Source organism: Martes martes, assembly GCF_963455335.1.
Source record: "Martes martes genome assembly, chromosome: 4".
NCBI classification, from domain to species: domain Eukaryota; kingdom Metazoa; phylum Chordata; class Mammalia; order Carnivora; family Mustelidae; genus Martes; species Martes martes.
This window is the reverse complement of record NC_137891.1, coordinates 137,680,168-137,707,447: the sequence shown is the minus strand read 5'-3', so window position 1 is coordinate 137,707,447 and position 27,280 is coordinate 137,680,168. Positions and strand designations below refer to the sequence as shown.

General features: G+C 41.3%; 1 protein-coding gene across 2 annotated transcripts in view; it reads left to right on the top strand.

Moving 5' to 3' along the window:
- PDE4B (phosphodiesterase 4B) overlaps nt 1–27,280 on the top strand; it is a gene marked incomplete at its 5' end in the record, with an annotated part of 446,375 nt that overhangs the window by 401,750 nt on the left and 17,345 nt on the right. Inside the window, 3 exons of one of the 2 annotated variants that reach the window (XM_080800300.1) lie at nt 3,494–3,627; nt 3,893–4,005; nt 25,883–25,976. In XM_080800300.1, coding sequence (XP_080656426.1) covers nt 3,591–3,627; nt 3,893–4,005; nt 25,883–25,976 — 244 coding nt within the window. Of the gene's footprint in view, nt 1–3,493; nt 3,628–3,892; nt 4,006–25,882; nt 25,977–27,280 lie in introns of those variants that run through there. The other variant, XM_080800299.1, reaches the window with a different exon arrangement.

Here is a 27,280-nt window from a genome sequence, read left to right as displayed (position 1 = left end):
ATATGCTCTCTTATCTATCTTCAGCCACTTGCCTGCCTCCCCTGGACATGTTCTCAGCTACCTGTTTCCCGGATTCCCTGGCACCCCAAAACTCATCCAGCATCCCTTATCCTTGCCATCCATTCACAGAGGGGCCCTGCGTGCAGGTGCAGAGAGGGTCTGAGTTGGGCATGTGTGACTTGCCAAGTCTCAGATGGGGCGTGGTAGCAGCCATCCTGGGCTGGGCTGGCATCTGTACCAGGGGAGACGGGCTGTGTCTTGATGGGAGGGAGCCTCTTGTCCTACCCTGATCTAGGTATCTAGTATGCCTCAATGCAGAGCTTGTGGCATCCTTAGGAACTGACTAGCTGCTGTGGAGTGAGGCGTCAGTACTGTGGGGAAGAGAAATGTCCGACTTTCCCAGAGCATCAGTCTGGCAGCTGGTGGTTAGGGGTACCCCTGTAACCTGTGAACTGTCTATTGCCCTAGTCACCAGGTACAGGGCCCGGGGTCCTGTGAAGTTCTGCACTCTTCTCATGGTATCCTTATGCCCGAGGGAACACAATATCAGAGAAAAAATAAAAGACAGCAGACCACGCATTAATTGTGCTGAATGTGCCATAATAACGTAAGATGTCAACAATAGGGAAACCTCAGTGTGGGTTATCTGTGAACTTTCTCTATTAGCTTTGCAACTTTTCTGTAAATCTAGAGTTATTCTAAAATAAAAAGTTTATTTAAACAAAAACACACAAACAAAACACCACCATGACAAGTTGAGAGAGAGGGACTCCAGAAGAAAAAAAAAAAAGAGCTTCATACTTCCCTACATTCAACAGCACTTTTCCTGCTGTTTGAACAAGGAGCTCTCCCCATTTTCATTTTGCACTGGACCCTGCAAATTATGTAGCTGATTGGGCCTGTAAAACCCTTCTTGGGGTGCACAAGTTCTCTCTCTCCCTTCCTGTTCCTCCCCACTCCCAAATGCCAGCCCTCTGGGTTACTGGATTACCACTAATATGTATTGCTCATCTACTGAGAGCTGGCTACCATTACCAGAAGCTTTATATACTCTATCTCTAATCCCTTTATAACTTAATGAAATAAGTATTCTTATCTTTATTTTAAGATGTAGGAAACTGAGATCCGGGATCGCACTGTCAACGGTAGAAGAGAAACTCAAAATGCATGAGTCTCACTCCAAAGCTGGTGCTCTCTCCACAGTCTACAGATGCCCCATTCAGTCTCTGGGTAGCCAAGTTTTTGCAGGCTGCTCAGGCAGGCACTTTGGTTTCTGTTCCTCTGAATATTTACCGAGTATCTGGTAGGCGGTAGGGTCTAAAATGGGACACAGAGTCTTGACTATATATTAAGAATCTAAAAAGGAGGGGCGCCTGGGGGGCTCAGTCACTAAACATCTGCCTTCAGCTCAGGTCATGATCCCAGGGTCCTAGGATCGACCCCCATTTTGGGCTCCCTGCTCAGAGGGGAGTCCGCTTCTCCCTCTTCAACTCCCCCTGCTTGTGTTCCCTTCTCGTGGTCTCTCTCTGTCATTCATAAATAAAATCTTTAAGAAAAAAATAAAAGAATCTAAAAAGGAACAAATCCTCAATAACTTCCACACTAACTTCAAAAAACTTTCCCTTAAAAAATACTGTAGCTGACCACAATAAGAAAGGGCAGTAGGGTAAGGGCCTGTCACATCCACTGGCTGGTCACGGGCATGTCACTACTGTACATGTCACCCATGCTTGCGCTGGGTCATAGACCATGGATGAGCTGTGCATTGGTGGATTTTTGAAATGTCCTCCTCCTTCCTAGTGCTTCTGCTGCTATAATTATTACATTTCCATTGTCAACCCTGAGTGGAAATTGGATCCCTTTTTTCCTTCTCCATGAAGGGAAATGGGGTAGATCATCTTACAGTCCTTTTGCGTTCAAAAGGTCATTGTCCATTCAAAAGTCCATTCAAAGGCTCAGAACATCCTAGGTACTGAAAATCAGGGGTTGTGATGCAGAAGACACCAAGGTAGTAAAGCCCAAGTAATTGGGAACTAGTTGGACTTTTCCTTTGATGAGAGGCTGGGGATCTGGCAGTTGAGGAAAAGCTTCCTGGGAAGAAGTGCTCTCTGGAAGGAACTGGGGGCGGGGCAGAGTAAGTGATTCTGCATGTTGATTCTGCATGTTGAAGCAGCCCAGCAAGACTGAGGAGGGAAGGAGAAGAAGGTATGTGTAAGTCTGGCTCGAGATGAGTTTTACTGAAAACACCTCAATTCTCGTCTGCACATTTTTGAGGAGTGTGAAAAAAAATGGAGGAAGTCACCTTCAGTGGTTTTGTGGCTTTTTAAGTATGACATACAGGATATTGAATATTAACCCCACATTATCCTGAGGTGTATGCATATTTGAGGGATAAATAAAACATCTATTCTCTGAGGTGTGCATCTGTGGACAAGCAATCCCAGTCCCCTGGGGTCTCTCTTGTGCTAATTCTCTTTTCTGCTTGAAATGTGAGCATCACACACAGAAAATGTCAAATAATAATAAAAGGGTATGTGGTCTCCCTCAGATTTCTGTGTGAACATAGGAAATATGTATTCTAAATTTGACAGGAATGTATGCCATCTTCTCTATAATAGAATTCCATACAAGAATTTTAATTTTATTAGTGCCTATTGTGTGTTTGCATTGCAGAAAGCTTGATGGAATGATTGAATGTTATTCCCCTCAAAATCAGGCACGGATGCAGGAGAGTCTGACTGACTTTTATCACTGTCTATAGCCTCGCTCATTCATCCAGCGTTCATAAAGTTAATTCAGTGTTTATTAACATAGAGTTCTTAAGTCAATAGTCTTGAGTATTTAGTTTAGACTCACAAACGTTTGGGTACGGAGTGACATGTTGTGACCATTCAGAAAGAGCTTTATTATCCAGCAAAAAATTTGATCTTAAAAACAATATTCTTTGAATGGACCACCAAGAAGTATTTCCAGAAAGTCCTGAGTCCCACAACCGCAAATCAGAGCCCCCGGGGCTTTCATCGAAGTGAAAATCTGCAGTGTTCACATCAGGCTCCACCTGAAAGTCCGGTTCAGAATTTCCCTGTGACCCTGGCAGTTGCAGAAGAGAAGTTTTAAGCTTTGTTTAGTATAACAAGAGCTGCCTACTGGGGCCAGTAAACGTGTTCCTGTAAAACTCCAGTTTCTCTCAGACCCACTCCTATCAGGGAAACCTCATCTTGCCTTTCCTTAAAGGAGGGATTCAGAAGAGGGGAGGAAGAGCCTACACCTCTTGCTTGCGTGGGTCGGTGTTTGCCCAGTTAAAAGTTCCTCCAACGTGTACACATTCCCGGGAATGAATGACTGTGTAGCTTTCCAACGCAACTCTGGGTCCCCCGCCCCTCCCAAGGTGTCGACCGTGTGTGTTTCGTTTAGAAGAAAAGCAGAATGAGAAAAGGCTTTCCTCATTTCTCCTCCAGACGGCAAACACTCAGAAATGACATCACGCACCCTAAAGAGCCCCAGGATGACTAAGGCAGCGAGAGCCTGAGAAAACTCACTGCTTCTGCCTTTAGTTTTAGGACGCATGTATGCAGATGAGCTTCTAAGAGATGGTTCCCCGCCTCCTGCCTCAGAGGAAGTTTCTTGGTAGATCGCGGACACCTCATCCCCGCGGGGGGGCGGGGGGGCGGGGGGCGGTGGTGAAAACTTGGCACCAGCCGTCCCGGGCAGAGCACCGCGGTGATTTGTTCTCCTGGTGGAGAGAGCTGGAAGGAAGGAGTCGGCGCGCAAATAATGAAGGAGCACGGGGCCACCTTCAGTAGCTCCGGGATCGGCGGCGGCAGCGGGGACTCGGCTATGGACAGCCTGCAGCCGCTGCAGCCTGACTACATGCCTGTGTGTTTGTTTGCAGAAGAATCTTATCAAAAACTAGCGATGGAGACGCTGGAGGAATTGGACTGGTGCTTAGACCAGCTGGAGACCATCCAGACCTACCGCTCTGTCAGTGAGATGGCTTCGAACAAGGTAAGAGATGACCGCTTATTCCTGAAAGCTCCCCTCCTCGCTCCCCTGGGCTCCCCTGGCCTCTGCCTGCGGCAGCGGTGCATCCGAGGACACCGGCGGTCAGAATGAGTTTGCTGAGCTGCCTCGGAAGATTCTGTCCCCAAGTGCCACCCTTGGCGAGTGTCTGGATGCTACAGCAAAAGTTAAAAAGTCCTCCGTGTGCTTGAATTCCCAGAAACCAAACTTCTTTGTTATTGATGTAGCTGGATATATGTTTAAGGTGAAAGGGTGCTTATAAAGCTTACTCGTGAACAAATGAAACCCCCTTTTTAAAAAAAACAATGGTCAGGAAGATAACATCGGAGTGAATTCGTAGGGTAAATTGGATAACACTTTACATTGCAATCAGGTGTTAGACATGTTTTTTGGACGAGAAAATAATGTGATCTCCGTGTATCAGTGGAGAAATGGTTCGCCCTGAAGTTTTATAAATTCTGAAATTATTATCAGAAGGACATTCTGGGATTTTCTGACATTTCTTTTGTGATGCTGGCATAATGTAAGATCAAAAAAAAAAAAAAAAAAAGAGAAACATATACTTTATCTCCAAAAAAGAAAATTATTTCCTAAAAGTTTGCTGCTTTTCAAAGTAGAATTATTTGAAATACTGTTTCCACCCTTACTGCAAAGAAATAGTTTTGTTTACAATCCCCAGACAAAACTTAGTGTGGAAGAGTTTTAATTATCTATCATTATATCATTTGTTTAATTAACACCTGGGTTTACAGTGCTAATTTATGTAGTGAGAGTTGCTGCTTTTGTTTGTGCCCCTTCCCCCCGCCGAGAATGTTAATTTTATAAATATATATGATGTGTGTGCATTTATGTATATACTGACTGCTTTGTTTTTAATGGAAAACCTTAACTGTATACCCTTATAAGTACACATTGTAAGAATACCCAATTATCCTAGCCTGAGGTATTGTCTTACTGTCCTATGGTTCTGGGGCCGGGAAAAGATTTTGCTCCACACCTGCCAACATGCCCTTTCCAGCCCCGAGGTTCACTAGGGAATTTGTGTCCCTCTTCCCTTTTCTCCTGGGGTTAAAAGTATCACCTTCCTATCAAGGCTTACTGATTCTTGCTCACAGGATCTGAGCAGAGGGAGCTTTGCATCCTTAGGAGGTCTTGAAGGGGGCTATGGGTGGAGGAATGCACTCTTTTTACTCTTGTTTCTTGTTTAACAAAAGGACAGAAAATGAAATAAGTCTCTCAAATTTTAGTTTAGGTTCAAGTTGGAAAAAAGAAGAAAAGTTTTGAGATTTAACTATTTGCTGACTTTTTTCTGAAGTTCTCAAGTGAAAGCCAAAATTCTGGGATTTTCCAGACTGTTGTAAATCTCAACCAACTGCTTCCCCATGAGGAGGGCTTAACTGCGTAACTTCTCTAAACCACACTAGATTCCAAGTGAAAAGATTTTCACACATGCTTTAGCCTACTTTGGAACATGAACAGATTCTCTATTTACTGCATGTTGTGAGCATTGATACCCATTTGAGATGTAGATTCAATATTTAAGGGTAGTTTTTCCAGCAGGTTTTGCCATAAAAGACATGCTGAACTTTCTTCTTGAGTTGCTAAAATAAAGTAGCCAATTGACTCCAGGGGAGAAAAAGAATTCTCATTGAGAAGCTGCAAATTGTCATTATTTTTCATTTTGAGTGTTGATGCCTTGTAGATTCTGATCAGGTTTCTGTCTGGAGTGCTGAAATTAAACATCATCTGTTTTGCAAACTTGTTTTAAAAACTTTCCATATTCAGCGTAATGGTCAATAAGGCTCCCGAGACCAAAGACTGTGTAAGTCCTGGTGAGAATTCCAATCACTTAAGGCTTCCGCTCCTCCTTTATGGTGTCCTATGCAGGAAGCAATGAAAGTTGAATAGAGCTAACCCTAAAGAGAGAGCTAACCCTTAATGCAGACACAGTTAGCTTAAGGAGAAGGTGTGCACCTACTTTCAGCAGCTACAGTGGAAAGGTTGCGGGGCAAAGCAATTATCCAGAGGAGGAATAGTGCTCAACTGACAGCTGAAGTAATTTTCATTTGTAAAAGATCTCTTTCTCTTGTTACTTAGCAACTATCTCCCCCCCCCCCCACCAATCCTGATTATCCATATAATTGTTTCAGGTAAAGTTTAATCTATGGCACGTATAACATAATATAATAAGAATATTTTTGTGGCCACCAAAAAGAAATTGATCTATATCAGTTTGGGCAAGGGGTGGGGAATTTAATTACTTGTGGTAAAAATAAAGTCCCACATTTAATTTTGAATGTGGTTGAAATTATTTGAACATTCCATCCAAGTCACTGTTTAAAAACATCATCATCATCATCATCATCATCATCATCATCATCATCACTATGTAGTTGTATCTGATCATCTTTTGCTTCCCCTCACTGAACGAAGGAGCCATGGCAAATCTCTGAGTTACAGACGTGGAAGGGAGTCTGAAGATACTCTGTACAGGAAGTATGTGAAAAGCATGGCCTTTGGAGTCAAAAGATCATGGTTCAAATCCTATGTCTATCATTTATTAGTTACTTGACCCTGGCTAACTTACCTAACTGTTCTGAGTCTTAATTTTTTCATCTGGAAGACAGGGATAAAAGTGGTACCTACCTTACTGAGTCACTGTGAAGATTAAATGAGATAATGCATCTGAAACACTCAGCAAGGCACCTGCTGGGTAGTAAAGATTCAATAAATGAAGACTTCCTAATAGCAGCCACTACATCTTTGCAAAAATTATATGCCCTTAGTTTTGATCAGCTAAGTGAGTTACTGAGTTTTTAACCTACTCAGCGGCAGTGATGGGAAAGCCAGTGCTTTGCATGGGGGATGTTTGGGAATGTGCAAATGGTAGAGAGTTGACTGTGCCCAGTGCAGGAAAAACAAGCAGTCTTTCATATTTATGCCGTCTGGGTAGGTTGTGTGTTTATTGTTTTTCTCAACCCTTTTATATTTTGAAGAAAATTGTGATTCAAAGTTGATAACTGGTTTTCCCAAGTACATTTCAGAGTCTGAGAGGTAAGGAACTGTTTTTGTGACCTATAGAAACATAGTCTCCTCCTAGACCCCAATTTCCCTCATTTTTCTTAATGCTGGCCACAGGCCAAATGGAATTACAGGATTATAGAGAAAGATGCAGCCAGCTGGGTTAATATTATAGGTTATTTTTCCCCAAAGATGAAATAAATTCAGCAGTTTTACGAGGCAGTGACATTGTTTTGCAAGATGAAAAGGATGTCAAGTGAACCTTCTGCCAGCAGCCCAAGTTCAGTTAGACGTGTTAGAACTGTTTTCTGTAACGACAATTTGGCTTCTTAGACTTGTTCATTAATTTTTGTTTCAACTTTTATCGCCTCCTGAATTAGAAGAATTGTCTTACACTTCAGCCGAAACGCATCAGAGCATGAGTTCCTCGGTGACAAAACAGTCAGATGTTTTCAAAACAGGATGCTTTGGCTCTGCATTATAAAAAGAGGAACGGAAAGAGAAACAGTATAGCAAGGAAGAAAGCAAATAGCCCCAGCAGGATCCCCAGCCCAACAACGGCATAAACACTGACCTATCTTCCTGACCTTCGCTGTGGCTCAGTTCCTGACCTCGTGTCACCAAAGCCAACCGACGTCATTGGAGGAGGATAGGAGGAATGGCGCAGCTGCTGTGCGGGTGACTAGAATTTCCTGTCTCCTTCCTGACAGACTCCGTCAGAAAAGTACAGAGTTGCAACAACAGTGGCTGAGGAAGGCCCAGCACAAAACAATCCCAGTGAGGCGTAGTTGGGACTGGCAAGGACAGGGAATTTTACTGAGGAGCAGAGTCTGTCGCCTAAACTTTTCAGGTGAAAGTGTCAAAGGGGTCATTTATACCCAGCATGTTGAAGGTTTTTCAAAAGATGAACATGCTGTGGTATTCAGCGAGGAGCTCTGTTCAAGCAGCTTGTCACTTCCCCACAAACACTCTCCATTCTCCTGTTCTTTCTTGACCAGCTTTGTCCTGGGCTGTTTTTATGTGAAGGACAAAGGTTTGGGGCCCTCTCCGTGAAAATGCAAGTTTCATTGTTGAGAAGAGCAGTCCTGCATATTATCAGTAGTGTCTTTAGAATGAAGCCTCAGGACCTAGCCCTTTAGTCCAGGTTTGCTAAGGAAATCTATAAGATCAGAAGGGGAGATAGAAGATCGTTTTTCTTTGAAGGTATCGTGAAGTCAGCGGCAGATACCATCAAAGGGGAAGTGAGTCCTTCTGGCCACACAGGTTTATTTTTCCGGTTCTTCAGGTGTGTCTGTACCAGAGTATTGAAAGTAAAGGCAGATAATTGCCTGTGCTCTTGGGTGGAAGGAATAAACTCATATAGTCCTACCAGCCTGGAGCCCCTCAGGACTCAAGCTGCAGGATACTGGAATGGGACCCTGATAGGCTGTTTGCCCCGCACTTGGGCGAGTCATTTTCTTTCTAACTGAATAATCAGTAAGTATGGGAAATGTCGGATCCAGCAGAACCAAGAAGGGAATAGATCTTCTTGGTCAACAGATTCCTCTCAGAGCTATGTCGGGAAGATAATAGGCAGGTGACCAATCATTGGAGGGGATTTACTTCTACTTTTGCCCAAAGTTAAATGATACGAACAGAGCATTCCCACCCTTAGGGCACGAGGAGTCCTTTTCCTGGATCCTTTGAGCCTGGGCTCGTCCGCCGGCTGTGCTCTGCTGCAGGAGGTGAGAAGCGGGCAGGGCCCCCGGGCAGCTGTGGTGTCTGCCCAGGACCACATTGCATCCACTGGGCCCCTGCATTCTCTGCCCAATAGTTCTGAACCCCATTCCAGGGCCTGTGCAGGCCCCTTTCCTGGAGGTGCTGCAGGAACTCACGTCCTTAGGCCCAAAGAGTAGCCAAGAAGCAGCAGTTGGGCTTGAAAGAAGTGTGTGGGAGGAGCTTGTACGGGCAGGTGGTGCCAGAGGGTGTGCAAAGGCGTGTTCTTTGGGGGAAGAAATGGGACAGGGCGCGGTCCTGGAGCTAGGTCCCCCTGCACTGCCATAACCAAGAAATTCAAGAATGTGTACTTCACGTTGACCTTCCCAGCTGCTTGGAAGGGATATCTGTTGAGGTAGGAGGAGCATTGGAGGTAGCTCGATTTCTGTCTTTATTCAGACTTATTTATGTGGCCCTGCACATGTTAGAGGTGACCTGGATTCGAGGGAAGAATAGAAGGAAAATCAGTTCTGACAGCCAGCTGGGACACTTGACCATTTTCGATCCAAGTTTTCTCTCTTTTCTCTCAGATTTATATAGAACTGGAGGCATCAAAGGGAAAGGAACCGAGGTTGAAGCCATGAGTTTGAAGTCTAGCTTTGCCTCCATTTAGGAATATTAAACAGTTAATTCATTGGAATCTTTGCCTTTCTTTATCTACAAAACGAAATAGTTGGAGAAGACTGTTTCCATGGGGTCTTGCAGCTCTTGCATTTATGGTTGGGACAGTAAGTGTCGACAGCCAAACTAATTTTACAGCTTTCTGCTATCTGTGTAGACGTGGTGCTGTGCCCCTTTACCTACATTGTCAGTAATACTCTCAGCAACCCTCGGAAATACATACTATTTATTCTTGTCTCCATTTTATAGTAAAGTGAGGTTTAAAGAGTTGAATTACATTGCCTGAGGTGAAGAAGAGAGCGGGATTCACACCGAGGGCCACCTGACTCACCGTCTGTGATCCCGGTGGGACAGATAAATATCGAAACAGAGAAGTATTTAGTAACGCTTACAAGGAAATTTTGTCATTTCTGGGAGGTCTTATTCTTCGAACTCTGGCCATCATTGCTTGTTTAGGTCTGGTTCAGAATCCTGGTCTGCAATGACCGTATTTCTGGGCCTCCACACCAGCCATTAATAACCTTAAACTCAGTCTCCCTGTCTGGGAAGCAGTGTCTGTTAACAGATAAGAGGGAGGAGAATAACCATGGTTACAGAAGATGGCTATAAAGCACTGTCAAAAGGTAAATAACAGTGTTAAATGAATCTGCTGCCTCTTGTGGACTGGCTTGCTAAATTCAGGATCAATTTGTTCTCCCCAATTTTCTAACATGGCCTAAGAGAAAACAATGAAGTTTTATTTAAAAGACAACCAACCCCCAAATCCCCTTTTTACACCCCCTCCCCAACATTTAAAAAAAATGGGGAGAGGCTTTTCTTTTTTTTTGAAAATTATCATCCAAAAAGTTGGGGCAGTTTCATCATATATTACATCCTTTCTAACACATGTCCCACGACCATGAAACAGAGGAGCAGTGCTTCAGTAGCAATAATTAATACAGGGAGGTTTCCTAGAGGTAAGATATAGACTGTCTGCATTACATTTTGTCTTCCAACAAAGAAGAAAGAGAAGATTAAGCTGTTTGTTTATCTGGCATTATTTCAGTTACTTTCTATGACAAAATAATTGTATTATTGAGAGTGTAAAGATTTTATTTATTTCTTTGACAGAGAGAGACACTGAGAGAGAGAGGGAACACAAGCAGGGGGAGCAGGAGAGGGAGAAGCAGGCTTCCAGCCAAGCACGGAGCCCAATGCAGGGCTCTTGTGTAATCGAGTGTTCTAAGTTCTGCTCTTTGAAAATTTAACAAATCAAAGATTTTGAAAATTTAGTGCTTTTTAGTAACTTTGATTTTTAATCTCCTTTGGTTAATTTAAATACTTCTTCATTGATATTTACAGAACCATTTCCTTCATTGAGGTCTAATCCACTCACCGCCCCCCCCCCATCTTTTCGCTAGTTCACTTGAAAACTAGCAAAAAAACAGATCAAATCTCTACAAATGAAATAGAAGTGAAGTCAGGGCACATTACCTTTGATTGTTGCACCCCTAGCTAGCTGGTAAGACAAGATTATATTATCAAAACCTGATAAATAAGTCATTTTAAGGGGAGCCTTTCTGTCCCTATTGGAAAAAAAAAAATCAGACAACTATATTTGGAGTATCAAATATAAATCCAGCACGGTAGTTGTAAAAAATGGAATTACAGTGGTTTAATGGAATAAACGTCTGTTTCACATTTTTTCCTATTTCTTTCTTGTCTTTAATGTCTTTTCGAATGCGTCCTCATCTAAAAGCCTTCCAAATTGGTGCCATTGTTATCTGTGAAAGAAGAGCCAAGGATGGAGCCTAGTCTTGGGCTGATCTTCCCACAGTTTGCCTTCTGCGTAAAAGTGTGCTCAGCAAGTGGAGAGACATCAGCTCTCTGGAAGCCAGGACTCACCAAACCAAAGCCCCGAGGGCAGACTTGTGCCACAGTCAATAGATTTCACACTCTGGAAGGCTCTGTGCCAACGGTGGATGTGCGTCCCAGCACATCCTCCACTTTAGCATTTTTCAGGGACCTGCCAGCCCTCTCTGTCTTGCCCAATTGTACGTGATGTTTCCCTCCACTGGTGCCAAACTGTTTAGTCTCCTGGATATTTTACTGTAACTTCCTTTGTTTGATTTACTTTAAAGTAGCCAAGTGTTTCCACAAAGAAAGGGCTGTTAAGTTATTTAGAAATGAAGAAGACAGTAAAACTTCTGTTTCTTTTGTTTCTGTTTTGGGAAGTGCCTGATAATCTTCTTCTCTTTAAGAAGTTCCTGATGGTCTTTTTCTTTTTATGGAGCAGCGTTTTAAAGGCTATAAATCATGGATTTCTGCTCATCAGTCCCGGGTTTCTTTCTGATAATTACTTGCGGTTTAGAAATGTACCACCTTTGAAACCTAAAGCCTTCAGAAATTGAAGTTCAGTGAATTTATTGAAAATAAGTTTCATCTTCGCAGTTCAGTTTCACTTATATTTTTTAGCTGTTCAAAATATGGCAGTCTTAAAAATGTTCTTAAAAACTTTAAATGGCCAAGTTCCTTTTACTGTTAGCAGCATAGTGTACAGTGTTATAACCTTCAGCAATTGTACCACTGAAATTTGAGTACAGATATTGGTCATAAAAATGATTAAACCAATTTAAGACAGTGTAGATATAGGACAAGAGTTTTTGTCATTTGCTATCTGAAAAGGAAAATTTTAATTATGTACTTTGGAAAAGAAAACAGTAAAAAGAGAAGTTGTTATTAAATAAAAATACCTTTCCAACTCAACCACACAGGCTATGAGCTAAAGCCGATCAGACAGGGCAAAGTGAAATGATAATTTGGCGACTATGTAATGTCTTTGGTCAGTACGGATGGTGAAAGGTGATAAATCAAGCCAGAAAAAGATCAAAATATATGTTTTCCAGTTATAGTCTCACATGGCTGCCTTAAACAAAATCCTAGAACTTTAAACCCAATAGGGAACCTTAGATATCATTGATTTGAAGCCCTTGTGTTTTATAGATGAGGATGATAAAAACCGAGGATTAAATATCTAATATACTCTGAAGATCTTTGTAACATATAAAACACAATCTAAATGAAATATAATTTTATTATGGTATGACTTCCCCAGAGTCACAAAGTTAATTAGTGGAAGGTTAAGGTAGTGAAATACTGGTCTGATTACAAATCCACTTTGCTGTTCATCTTCAGCAAAAGGCTGATTACACTTAAAGACATGGGATGGCCCTACTATCAGTTGCATTGATTTTAACCTTCTCATTGTCCTCATTACCTTTCTTGAGTAAAAACTATACATATCGTAATGCCTTCAAGTAAAGAGAACTAATTTAGTATTCCTGAAAACTGTGTGCTCAAAATCTGGAAGAAAATAGTTGGAATGAGTTACTTTAAATGCCTTTGGCATTGCTGTTTTTGGTTTGTTTGTTTTTTCACATTTTGCTGTTTTAATTTCTGAATTAAAATATATGTATATATCATCAAAATATACTATGTATGTATACTATCAGAAAAGAAAATCTCATTTTGCAAAGGCAGCCAGGTTTAACATTTTTATCTTAACATAATCGAAATGATACTAAGTTTTAGTAGCTCCTACTGGCCAAACCATGGACTTCCAACTTCTTCTCTTCCCTTGATGTCAGAAAATCTATTGAAAACCTGGATTGAAAAAAAAAGAAAGAAAGAAAACCTGGCTTAAGAATATAAGTAAGAGTTTTATGATAACTTGAGAATGAAGAAATATAAACCTTTACCCCTCTCTCGGCATTCCATTGCCTTAAAGACTTCCCTTTGACTCAAATGCACCATCGAGCCCATACTATGCACCTGCTCCTAATGCCAGGTTTCTTGGCTTTCTTTTTTTGAAACCTTGACTTAGGTACTCTGACTTTGATCAGATTTCCATAAACCATCCTCTTACCTAGCTTACTGGTTAGTATCGTAACTAGTATTTTAGTTCTCTGAGGTTTTATGTAAGTCTATTCCAGATTGTAAGCTCTTGAGGCCTGCAATGGTGTCTTGACTTTTTTGAGACTCCGTGTAAGCTCACAGTGGTAGGACTAAAAAGTCTCAAAGAGTCATAGCTCTATTTCTGTGTAATGGTCAGGAGAAAAGCGAAAAACAGATGAAGGCTTTTGTCAGTTGGTGGTAGTTGATTTGGGCTTTATCTTATTCAAAAAATTTCTCTGAAATTCTTCTTGATTGGGTGATTTAAGAAATGTGTTGACCTGAGGGCTTTGGATGGATACTAGGACAAGTAATGACCTTGCTGCTGGGCACAGCATGATATTAAAGATGGAAATATTTTTTAGTATTTTCAAAAATTTCATGGAATATGCTTAGACTATCCAGTAGTAATATGAATTTTTGGTATACTCTGGCACACCCATTTGACTGTGAGAAGCTAGGGACTCTGACAGATCACTAATGAAAGGTCTCTCAACACCTGCTCTAGATGTCCTGCTCATAGCTCAGACAAATCTGTAGCCAGCCGGATGCTACCCATCTACCCAGCTGAGAGGGCACAGTGTTCTCCCTGCCTCAGCCCCTTATCTGATTGCTATTGCCAGTTCCATTCTGTAACCGAGTCAGAATGATTTAAATATACCTGCATTTACTTGACCAAGTCCAGTACCTCATTTATGTTGGTGACAGGGTGAGCGGTCACTGAATTTTTCCCTGCTGTATTTTAACACACTCAGGATCTAGTTGCACAAAATTTATTTGCATCTTTCTTACCCATTGCACAGAAGGTTCCCTGATAATATCTCATAAGGATTTACCAGTATGATTTTTTAAAATATTTTAAAATCAGTATAATTTAATCTCAAAAAATTTTTCCAATGTTGATTACGCTAGTTAAAAATACTCTTTTGTTAATACTCTCCTTCTTTATGTTCACAGGATAAGGTCATTGTCTAATGCCGCATTGTAGATAAGGCATAGAACAGTTTTCAAACTAAGAAAGGCCATACGTTGCTTTTCAAGAAACAACCTTAAGAGCCCTTAGTAAATCCTAAAATAAGAGAGTTTTTCCAAAAATAAATAAAAACACGAATCTCTGGACAGGAATGGGCTTTCTTTAAAGCAAGAGAATATATTGGGTTAAAACAAGAAAAATATGAGCCCTTTTTCATAAAGGTAAGAAAAGAGGAACAAATATTAGTGAGAAAGAACTCAGGAAAGATTTTTCTGTCTTGAGCTCTGCTTTTCAAATCTAGCCCTGTGATCCCGGTCTGTATTTCCCAGAGAACTCTGATTCTGTCCAAGGGAACATTAGTTGTGGAGCGATGTGAGGATTTTTAAGGCCCCTTTCTTCACCTTAAAGCTTATTTGCTCTAGAAGTTTCCTATGGTCCTGGGATAGAGCATTAAATAAAGGGCCACTTTCTCTAAATGTGTTGCTGTTTGTTATTTTTGTGTTGCCAGATCCAAGGTAGCAAGGTAAGGAAACATACCTGAAGAGGGCTTTCCTGCTTACACAGAGCTCTCCCTGTGTGATCTCATTCTGATGCTCAGGGGGAGGAAAGTATTACTATATCCCCCTTTTCCGTGTGAAACAGGATGCAAGAGACATCACTGATTTGTCCAAGCCGTTCAGCTACTCACTGCTGATGCTCTAGAATGAAATCTTGTTCTCTTTTGCTCCAAAGTCAAATGATTTAAAAATAAAAATTAAAGGGAAATCCACAAGGTAATTTGTTATATTCTTATACAACTTGGTAACAAAACACATAATCATAGACTTTGAAAACTAGAGCTCAGTCCGGGTCCTTGCTTATTTTTCAGGTCTCAGTTCCAATGTTATCTCTTTGGAGAGAACTTCTCTGTTTATCCTAACCTAGTACTACTGCGTGGGTTTTACAGTTGGCTGTCACAAATTTATGATCTTGATTTTTCTGTCATGGAACTTGGTTTTTACTCATCTCCTCCCTTTAGACTGTGAGGTTATTGGGAACATGAACTCGTTCGCTAGAGTAGTCCCAGAATTTAATATAGCTCTAGACACGTGGTAGACATTCAGATAAATATTCCTTGCATGAGGCTCAGAAATGGAATCTGATTTGTCCAGAACCAACGATGTTGTTAACAGCAAATCCATTAGAACCCAGGAATCCTGTTTCCTGTTGTACTACACGGTGCAGGTGCTTGCCAGGCCCAATTCATTTTTCTCATTGTTCGGTTGAATGAGAAACTCCCATCTGGTGTACAGTGACTCTTCAAACTACCCTCAGAAAGGGCAAAAGATTGCTCCTGAGCCTTCTCCCCAATTCAGGGTCAGGTAATAGAGAACAAAGTCATCAGGATCAAATGCTCTTTTCTTGTGAATAGAAATGTGAAGCACATTGGGGCTGTTGTTTGGTTCAGCATTGGAGCATTTGGTTAACCTTTCTCTTGGAAAGTCTGCATCCTGTGACCAAGGATCTGGGCCCTTTGGAGCCTGGCGATGCACAGTCAGCTGGGAACATGTTTATGAACACGTGTTGTGTCTGAAACCCAGCCACTCTACATATCTGTTGTGTCTGGAGTGTAGCCGTTTAGTCGTTCTGTCATTGTCTGGCTGTATTTTTTGTTCCTGACATGTTGCTGATACTCCTCTCACTGCTCTCCCAGGCACATATTCAATTAATTCGGATGTGTTACTGGACTGACCTCAACTGTGGCAGTCTGAGCAAGATGAATATTGGGTGCACTTATCCTTATTTCAGGCAACTGGTGGCCATTCGTGGCTTTTGTTCATACACAAAGAGTTCTAAAGTCTCTTAATTTGAGGAATTTGGCTAAGTCATGGAATCATGAATGGACAGAGTTAGCAACAGCGAGACATCTCAGAATAGGCTTTTTTTTTTTTTTAAATGATACAGTTCTAACACCAGGCCGTTTTGAGTTATGGTTTCATTGGATGGGCTTCATTTACATTTCTGGCCATTCTGGTTTACACTCCTTAGACTGGTGAATAATCTAAATGTCAACCAGAGAGCCAGAACTTCTATGAGTAACTCGTGTGTCATGTAATCAAAATGACATAGTGTTGCGTCACACCTACGGTAGCATATTGTGGGAATTCTGTAGTTAGAATTCTACCAGCTAGTGTCAACAAGACGAGTTTGGATGTCAAAGAGCCAGCTGAAAGCTCCACCCAAAAGCAAACCCACACGAAGACCCTACGATAAGCTCAAATTCTTTCAAAATTCAGAGACAAAACTAGGGCTTCTGGGTGGTTCAGTTGGTTGAGCATCTGACCCTTGATTTCGGCTCAGGTCATAATCTCAGGGTCATAATCTCAAGGTCATAATCTCAGGGTCATGAGATCGAGCCCTGCGACAACTCCACACTGGGCGTGGAACCTGCTTGAGATTCTCTCTCTCTCCCCCTCCTCCTCCCCACCTCTTATATTAAATCAAATTAAATTCAGAGACAAAACTGAGAAATAAAGCATCAGCTTCAAGTATAAATCCTGTGAGATAAAGGACAAGTGCTACACTTTGCCAGTCATACATATATTATTTCTAACCCATTTTAAAGTTTTAAAGTTGGAAAAACTTAGTCTCTGAGAGACTCAATGACTTGCCAAGTTTCTCAGACTCGAATTTTATTGGCAGACTCAGCTGGATGCTCACCTGATCCGATGGCATGTTAGTATGATGTTGAGTTTGCTGTTAGAGTCCTCTTTATGCTGTTGGATCCGTCTGGGAAGGCCAACTATAACCAGAACCCCCTCTACTTCATGTGTGACCTATACTTCCAACTCTGAAGCTACCTTTATAAGCCTTCCATGAACCAACAAACTATACATCTTGGGGTTCAGTGTTGTGCAGAGCATTCATCCATCTATTTTAAATTATGGTAGCTAATAAGAAAGTGAAATGCAGAGCACTCAGGTGGCTCAGTCAGTTAAGCGTCTGCCTTCGGCTCAGGTCATGATCCCAGGGTGCTGGGATGGAGTCCTGCATCGGGTTCTCTGCTCAGTGGGTAGTCTGCTTCTCCCTCTGTCTTCCTCCCTCTGCTCATGCTCATGCTCTATCTCTCTCTCAAAAAATAAATAAAATCTTAAAAAAAGAAAATGAAATGCACAATACAATTTTTTATAGAATTAAAATTAGGTGAGACCATTGTTTTCATCCTTTTTAGTTTAAAAATATGTTCTAGCCTCCACCACGTGGCAGATTCTTCTCAATTTGCAAGTGCATAGTCTAGTGTAGGGATTACCAAAATGCCAGAGCAGATCACTTACATGTTTTCAGGGAATAAAATGCTAAGTCTACGTAGCCCATAGGTTTCCTTTATTCATTAGATGGTCCCTAGAGTTGATCTTATCAATTTCCAGTGCTGGGAAACTGAATCCAGAAGTAATGGTTCCCATAGCAGGCTTTGAAGCATCACATTGTCTCTTATCTCAGAGGGGATGTGAACATAACTTAGTTAGTAGAAATCAATATAATTAATATTAAACATAATACATGTCACATGATGTATTTAAAGGGGTAGAATAGTGATCTCAAAAACAAGCTATGGTAGGTATTTGTGGCTGCAAAAATATTGAGAATTCTAATAAGGTGATACTTAGTGCAGAATTTTAAACAATCCAGGAGATGTTATAGAATAAAATTGGAAATCAGTTCGTAAAGAGAGTCATGACCAATAGTTATGGGGTTATGAAAAGAAAGTACATGTTTGGGGGATGATTTTTCTGTTCTGCATCAATGACTTGAGGCATAGATCTTGTTTTCTGCTGGTCAGTAGAGGACGCTAGACTGGATGGGTATGGGTCTAGTCCATGGTAAGATTTCTAATTTTAAAAATATAGTAAGTTGGCGGTTCACAGACCTGTACCCCTGGGGCTAATAATACATTATATGTTAATAAAAAATAAAAAATTCTTAAAAAAATACAGTAAGTTGTAGGACTTCTGGCCATGAAATGGTTTGACAGAAACCTTAGTCATCTGCTTTGGAATCACATTAACACCCATGGCCTTGGAACTAGCTTTAGAAGCTTGAGGTTAAGTATTAGCCATTATGCACAGAAAAAGGATAGATGGCTTAAATGCAGAAACAAAAGGGTAACTAAATAGTGTACCTTGATTCCTTGCTTTTTCTCACTGGCTGCAATGATTTATGGTATCTGCTGTAGAAAGGCCTTTGCTGTCTTCGTCAGGCCAGCACCCCAGATTTGCCAACTTATCTCTCTTTTTGGGGGGGGGTGTGCTATTTCTATTAACAGCCAGATAAAAGAAATGGCTCAACTACATAAGATGAAATTGTGAAGCTCTAGTAATAGAGACAGTGGTGTTGTGTTTCTCACCAGAAGGAAAGACCTCTGTCAAAAAGAACAAGTTTGAACATTTTCAATTATTTTAAAATACACAGTACCTCTAAACCTAACAAGATATGAGTATATGATTTTTAAATCCAGTCTCTTTATGGGATATTTGGGACATGAACTATCTAGAACACACTTAATACTAACAAAAAATTATTGTTTACCTAAAATTTCAATACATCTTTGGGTATAAATATAGTGTCTTTTGTCTATTTAATTATGTCACTGAAACAACTTTTGGAATTAAGGGAATGTTAAGTCATGAGAAGTTTCTCTAAACATTCTTAAGGGAATTAGTTTGGGTGTCGGAGAGGTCCGTTTCTGAGTGTCCCAATACTCTGCCATATCTCCTCTTGAAAAGTTTCAGAAATTCCAAGAAAAATGGACAGCAGCAAAGAGGATAGATAAATAGGTAGGAAGAAACACCTACTAATTTTGAGGGCTGTTTAAGACCTACTGTCAAATTGTAGAGTGTTGTATTTAAATTCTTTTGAGGGTTTTTTGTTTTGTTTTGTTTTGCTTTGCTTTGCTTTTTGTTTTTCAGTTCTGTGTATGAAAACACTAATGGGTCTGTCCCTCTTTTGACTTTTAAAATGTCACCCGAGCAGATCTTGTCCTTTAAGCAGCAAATGGAGTTTATTCAATTTTAGCTTCATCATAAATGCCAATGTTTTGTCGCAGAATATGCCAGAGATGTTTGTGCTTCTTTTTCAATCTTTATTTGTTGTGGATTACTACATCCACTGGACAGTTAAGAAGAGAATCACTCAATTCTGGTGTGCTTAGTTGAATTTCGTTCTGATGTGGCACATGGACAGTTAGAATGACCTAACTTTATTCCCTCATGTACCAGCGGTGTGCTCCAGATACTCACACATCAGGGCTTGTTTTCTGGGATGGTCCATCATGGGACTATGGTTTCTAGTGTAGAGATGTTAGTGGACAACGAGTGGCATGTTCTTCCATCCTGAATCCTGTTACCAACTCACTCAATTCAACTTAATTTCCCTCTCAAATATGCTAAACAGTGACATCAAGTTTCAAACAGATGATAGATAGGGAAAGAGCAAAAGGAGACAAGAGACGGGACGCTCACTGTCAGATGATCTGAAATGTTAAGAATTGTGGAAATCGTGAGTTTGATAAAGGGTTCTAGAGAAAGTACAGTAAACCCCTGTTTTTTTGTTTACATCAGATTTTGCGAAGAAAGAGTAGGTACTTAGCAATTAGAGTTCTTCACTTCTTTACACCTTCTTTCCATGGGAAAATAAGGGTATGAAGAAGCAATGCTTCGCAATCAGAAAGAACCTTTGAAATTAGCCATTTTATAACGAAAGAAACCGTGCCCATCGCTAAAAACAACCCGAGCCCCCAGAAGTCAGTTTGTCTTAACCCAAGATCACACAGGGAGTTTGTGCCATAACTGAGACAGAGACCAGCCCTCCTGATGTGTGGGTTGCCCTGAGCTGTTGTGACTCCCGCTACCACCGCTAGCATTCTGAGGAGGAATTTTCAGCCACTTTGCTTTCCTGATGCCCAGGAATTCTGATTAAGTTGTGACTAACAAAGTGTAAAATATGAGTCAAAATGCAGTCCCTAATAAAGTCATTGTGACTTTAATGACTTGGGCAGTGGTTTCATACTGCAAAAACAGGAAGGTCCCACACAATAAGGCGCCTGTCTCACAGATGGGCTCCTGCGTAGACGGCCACCCACAGGGGTAACTGCTGGAACGGTCTTCCTCTCGTTGGCTCTTTTTTTTTTCTTTCTTTCTTTTTTTTTTTCCTCCACACAGTTTTTACCTACTGACTTCAGCGTGAGGTTATCAATGAGAGGAAGGTGACTGTTTGTCTAGTCTTTGATCAACTGAAGATAGAGTGGGTCACTAAACATTCTCTCCTTGGTGAACATCCAGGTCACCCCCTCACAAGCCGAAATGAGTCTTAAAGTAGCTCTTCTATGTGCTTGATACTAGCCCCTCGTATGGTTACTCTTCTGAATTGTTTTATTCTTAGAAACATAAAACCCCCAAGTTTTAGAACTGGGACGAATCTCTGAGATCCTTCTGCTCCTGGCCTCCTGTGCAGTTAGTGTAGCTAAGACCTCCTTACCAAGAGAGCTCCTAAGTTGCTTGTGGATCTTCACACAAAGCTCAAACCGGTCCTCTCATGAGAAATCTAGAAAAATGATGAAGTGTTTCATTGTTTCACACACACACACACAAAAACTGGCTCGGAAGAAAATAATCTCTGTATGTAGCATTGAAGGTAAAGAAAAATTGAAGCCATAAAACAAAACGTTCATATCAAGTATAATTGAATTTCAGATTTGCTACTATATATTTTAAATAACTTCCCACTATTAAAGGTAGTCTATCCAAAAACGTTCCCATGTGATTTGATAGAGCAGATATATTTGAGGCAAGCAAGATTAAAGCATTTATAGAGAATGATATCTTTTTCCATTTTCAAAAAAGAACGACAATTTCTAACAGTGTTCGAGAATCTAGTGGCGGGCATAAGCTTAAGGAAGCATTGGAGGAATTTGTGTTACTAAGAGTCCATTCACAAACTTTGCTCGTCTGTGCTCAAAAGGGGCTTTGGCCATTTCCTCTGGGGACATTATTTCTAGGTAGGCTCTAACAGGGTTTTTCTTGTGAAGGCAGATTCTTAACAGAAAAATCCGATCTGTGTACGTTAGGTAGTAAAGACGCATTTAGCTTTGAAATAGTGTGCTCCTGTTTGTGGATTTCTCTGCTGCATTTGATAAAATAAATAATGTCCATTCCCTTTCAACCCTGTAAGTGCTTGGGACACAGTTTCGCTCAGGAACTGTTTTACCTTCCTATCCAGACTGGACACCCAACCTGATAAGTAGACAGGGAGACGGCAAGAGTCTTAGAATATCAAACTCTGGAGGCGTTAGAAATGCTTTTTTTCCCCCCCATCGTTGAGGACTTATTCTTGCCCACTGAAGTGTTTCCAATTTGGGTTATTTGTCTCAGTAGTTTTGAGAGAGCTTTGCTTTCTGGGAGATATCGTCGCTTGTTAGTGTTGTGTCCAGTCTATAGGAGACGCAAAGGAACTTGTCCTAGAATCATGACAGGTTCAGGTTGGAAGGCCTAGAAGTGAAAACCATGCATCATTTTCATTTCAATATGAGAGGTGAAGTGACTTCACAGGACTGTTGGTGAGAGCTGATAGTGACAGTCAGGATTTGTCGACTGCGTTGTGGCTATCTCTGGCTCAACAGAAACACTCTCATATGGGGGTCTGACCCTGAAAACCCAACTAAGCCAAGCCAGATTGTCCAACTGTGTCCTCAGCCTTAACCTCAAACACAGTTCCCGTCTGTTCTACCCCTTGGTCTGTTACATCGCACAGTCAGCGCTAACCAGCCTGATTGTCCTCTACGTTTGCTAGAATGGAAAACACGCTCCCGTCTGCTACCTTCTGTGGTTTATACAGAGCCCAACACAAGTGGGCCCTTCATGAATCCTTTTTGATGAGAACCTTGATGGCCTTAGCCAGTGTGGTCGGGCCCTCCCTCACAGAGGAGGGAAACCAACGGTTGTTGCTAAGCAGCATTTTAGGATTGGGTCAGTTTCTGACCCTGAGTGACCTCCATGGGTGTATTTCATCACGTTTTGTGCTTTAGGGTTACCTTAGGATGACTTGACTTTTTGGTGGCATTGCCATGCCCGTAGCGAAAGACTCATGGGAGAGCAATTTAGCTGTGAGAAGGAAGGAGGAGGTAGTATTCATCTGTCATTACTTACATAGCTTATTCCTTCTATAATCAATGCAGGAAAAGTGAGGAGTTTGGTTCCTTCTCAGCCCTGTAGCTGAGAGCCATTTCCCCGGCTCCCATGTTGGGACTGAATAACAGTGTATCCCAAGGGTTTTTGTGGCCGTGGGAGGTCATAGAAAGAAAGGAAGGAGTAAAGTCTTTCCCTTCCTTGCCTTTTATTATTGAATTTCTCTCTGCTTCTATACTCAGAGCTAGTAAAGATCTGGCCCCACTCTCTCCAGATGGTTAACTGTTGGGGTCAAGGAACATGCCCTAATGTATCTGACTATTCCTGCTAGGGTGAAAGCCGATTAAAAGGGTGTTTTTTAGTTTAGTTTTGTTTTTTTGTTTTCTTGGGGTTTTTTTGTTTGTTTTTCACTTCTCTATCTTTAATGCTTTTTCTGGCATATTTTAGATGTTCAAAAAGTATTTATCAAATACATGATAAAACGGTTTTATTAGAACTAGTACTAACCTGATGGACTCCAAAATCTTCCTAAATATTTTAGCAACCAAAGGAACCCAAATGAGGATGGAGTGTTTGAATGTTACCTGCAGTTAAGTCTTATGCAGAGACATAATTTAAGAAATTATCTCTGCTTTTTTCCAAGAATTTTAGCAGCGCTCCAAGTACAGTTTCCCTCTTTTCCAAAATTAAGCTGATCAGTCAGAGCATACAAACCTGTCTTTTCCAGCTTCTAAGTCTTTAGCATAGGGGCCTGACTTTTGAGAAGTAAAAATGAGAGGCCACTATGACCAAGCAGGTTTGTCTTGAAAAATAAATAATTTGGAACTTACACGATTCACCTGGAGTTCAAAGCTGCATAGAGGTTCCATCAGTAAAACACACCAGCCGAGACAATTGATCCGGACATCCCTGGCGACTGTTAACTACATATTGTATCACGGGAAAACACACATACGCAAGCAGGGTTCCCCCAGAACCTCTCGGAGAACAATGCATAGTGCAGTGAGCCAGCAGGCAACAAAACTAAGTTGCGTTGCCTTCAGCTAGAAAGGCCCTGGTCTCCTGGGCACAGGCAGTGGCATGACGGGGACTTGGATGCTTGAAGTGAAGTCATTGTTGGTGCAGGATGCTCATTTGAAAGGAGAAAGCCTCACAGGAAAGAGAGCCAATTGCGTGTGGGGGCTGTTGCCATGGTGCTTTGCTCTTGCTTTAACATGCTGTACTTGAACTTCTGAGAGTCCAAGGGTGGGGTAACGGAGAGGAGGGAGAAGGAGGGGAGTGGGATGGGCTTGGGAAGCTCACTGCAGTGGGACTCTCCTCATCGCCTTTCCTCCAGCCTGTGCTGTCTAAGGTTGACAAGGAAAGGGGGCGGGGGGAGGGAGGAGGGCAGGAGGGAGGGAGAGAGAGCTCGAGTCTACAGGAAGGGAATGACTTTCTCAACATGCCCTAGATTGCTAAAATGAAATAAAATTTAGTGTAACTCCTAAATATTTCTAACATGAATTAAAAGATGTTTAATACTCAAATACCAAAAGTGTAGTCCTTCATAACCCAAGTAATTCACCCTTCATGCAGCAAATGATAGCTTACATTTCCTAACACGTTCTGGATCCTAGATGTAAAGGTCTAAGGTGTTTAATTCATTTGTTGAATGCAATCTAGTATGCATATTAATGAGCCGATGGAATGGAGAAGACTGCATTCTGCAAATGAAGTGCTTTTTTTAAAAAAAAGATTTTATTTATTTATTTGACAGAGAGACAGCAAGACCAGGGGGAGTGGGAGAGGGAGAAGCAGGCTTCCCCCAGAGCAGAGAGCCCTATGCAGAGTTTGATCCCAGGACTCCGGGATCTTGACCCAAGCCCAAGGCAGGTGCTTAACGACTGAGCCACCCAGGCACCCCACAAATGAAGTAGTTTTTAAATGAAATAAGTTCATTCTATTCCCACTTGTTTCATTGTAAAGGGTGGCTGAAGGCACTGTCACACACCATCAGTGTGCAAAAACTCCTCCCAAAAGCTAGCTTAAAAAAAAAAAAATCTTTGTGTTCTGAAAGCCTAGTATGAAGACAGGCACAGTTCTTACCTGTTCTCAGTTGTTTTTTTTTTTTAATGTTGAGAAAGTAAATGACTCAAATACACCATCACTCTGAAACCATTAGCGTGACTGTGTGGAGGAAGGTCTGTGCAGTGGAGAGAGGGTTAAAAACACCTAGTCGAAATGGGGGAGGGTACTGACTTCAGATTTACTTAAATATTCATGGAGCTTCCTCCATTTTAATCTTCTCCTTTTTAAAAGATGGCTGTGTTTCCCAGTCTGGCAACCCCTCAGGAAAGAAGAATCGCTCCTTCCTTGCAGAGTTCAGCGGAGCAGGACTAATCTAGAGTGGAAACCCCTTCGGCCACCAGGACTATTCATAATTCATAAGTGCTGCAAACCAGCCAGCTGAATACATTTAGACAGATTCTCGTTCCTTCGTGCAATTCCTGATTGCATGACTCTCTGCCAGGAAAGAAGCAGGGAGCATAGGCTTCTTGTAAGAATGGAGTGCGAAGATGGGCTTTGTTTGGATTAGGAAATGCCCTAAATTTTGGAGACTTTGTCTTTTATAAGTTTTGATGATTTTACCACTGAATCTGCTCGGCTTTCCCGGCTTTCCCGGTCCTTTCGGGGTTGTTCTCTCAGAACAGTGAATTCTTTCAAAGGGATTTGTGGATTGTGGCAAGGAGAGCATTCCAAAATGCCTGAGGCAAACTATTTGTTATCTGTATCTTGGGGTTACATCAAGGTGGGTTCATTTGATTCTGTTATGTGTCTTTGATAGAATGTGAAACGTTTACAACTGTATGCTTTCTGTGAAGTAGAAAAACATCTGTAACGATTTAATTTGTGTTGTCCCTTAGCCCACGGAGGCTGCTTATTGTATAATAAGGGGATGTTATATTACATCGTATTTGAGTAGACTGTGTTGTATTTTAACCCGATTCTTTTTCTGCAGCTTGATTTTTAAAGGATGCTTCTTTTTCCCTTTAGTGTTCTCTTCAACTTTTCACATATAATCTCTCAAGTAATATTTTCAAGTTGATTTCTAATAAGTGGGTTTTAAAAGTTGTTATATTTTTCAAGTGAAATTGCCTTGACCTCTACTGAAATTCCTTTTCCTATGTTCGCATCTTCAAAAGAAATCAAATGTTAATTCTAAGAAATCTTAAGAAAACCTCTTTTTCTCCCTAGGGTGACATTGGAATGATTTTGCATTAAGGGGGTGTTTTGTAGACGCAGTATCATTTATTTAATGGTATCTGCTCCTCCAATCTCTTGGTTCTCAGTAAAGTTGAAAACATCTTAAGTGGTCATTTGCTAATTTTTAGATGAATAATATATTTTTCTTCTTCATACACAGTTCAAAAGAATGCTGAACCGGGAGCTGACACACCTCTCAGAGATGAGCCGATCAGGGAACCAGGTTTCTGAATATATTTCAAATACCTTCTTAGGTAAGATATTAACTGGGAAACCTGTTCCATAATTGAGATTTTTTCCATATGAATCTCTGCAACCCATCAGCAACAACCCTTTGTGAGTTTGGAATGGGGTTAAGTCACAGAAAAAGCCATTTCGAATAAGAACTAAGGACAACATTTAAGGTTAAAAAAAAAAAAGGCAGAAAGATGTTTTCAAGAAAAAGGAATGCCATCAGAGACAAAAGATTATTATAGGCTGATTGTATTTCTATGTACCTCAGGTCACCCCTTATCCACCTACCCACTTCCATCTTGGCTAAGACCTCTGAAGGGGGTGGGGTTCGGGGTCCAGTCATCCAAACCTGAGGGACCAGACTATTGGCTCTTCTGACATGGTATTCTTTACATTCTTCCAATAACTGGACCTGGAGCAGAAGATTTCCTCTTAGGTGGTTTGTAAGAGATATGGTTGGAGAATAACAGTGTGATGATTTGGCCCATGGGAACAAGCTTTGAAAGTAACTTGACTATTGCCTTGCTAAGTTATTTCTTAAAGATCAATGGGAAGAGAAGGATCTTCCCTGAAAGATTGGGCTTTCTGCAAGCTGCATCATTATCTTCCCAATCTGATGCTTTTTATCTGTTGTGCTGTGTTGTCACATTGCTGGTATTTAACACATGACGCTGTCAGAACAGGTTTACATCGGAGATCCTCAACCCCTGTCAGGCATCTTGTCTGATTACTTGGGATTTCTGAGCTCATGTTTAAAGCCATTCTACTGTATTGCGAAGCTATTCCGATAGTATTTTTCTTTAGTAAAGCCTGCAGAATATGCAAACCTGTACTTTAAAATAAATAGGTAACATTTAGATGCTGATTCTGTTGACTTTCAAATATCGCTGAATTATGCCCGATCTCAGAACTCCACTACGCAGGGAACCAACCTGTTCTTATAGCTTAACATAACACCTCCCTTTGTTTTGGCATCGGGACACATCTTTAAATCCATGACCATGTGCCTTGGGGCCTTAGGGCAACACACACCTCTTCTGGTTTTATTTTTAAAAATCAATCCTGTTTCTCTAATTCCAAAGCCGTTTCTGCTGTCAGCCGATCAGTCTTTGATCAGCCTAGTGCAGAGCCCCCGACATTATCCGGCAGCAGGTGGGCTGGTCGCGATTAACAAGTACCTTTCCAACTGTGGGTGCCTTCCGCACCTGGTTTGCTCCAGTAGCAATTACAACACCTTTGTCAGGGAACAAAGGAGAAGAATTTTCATATAGCTTAGCTCTGAGAGGCAGCTAGAATCTAATTGAACAGCAGGTGTCACAGACCA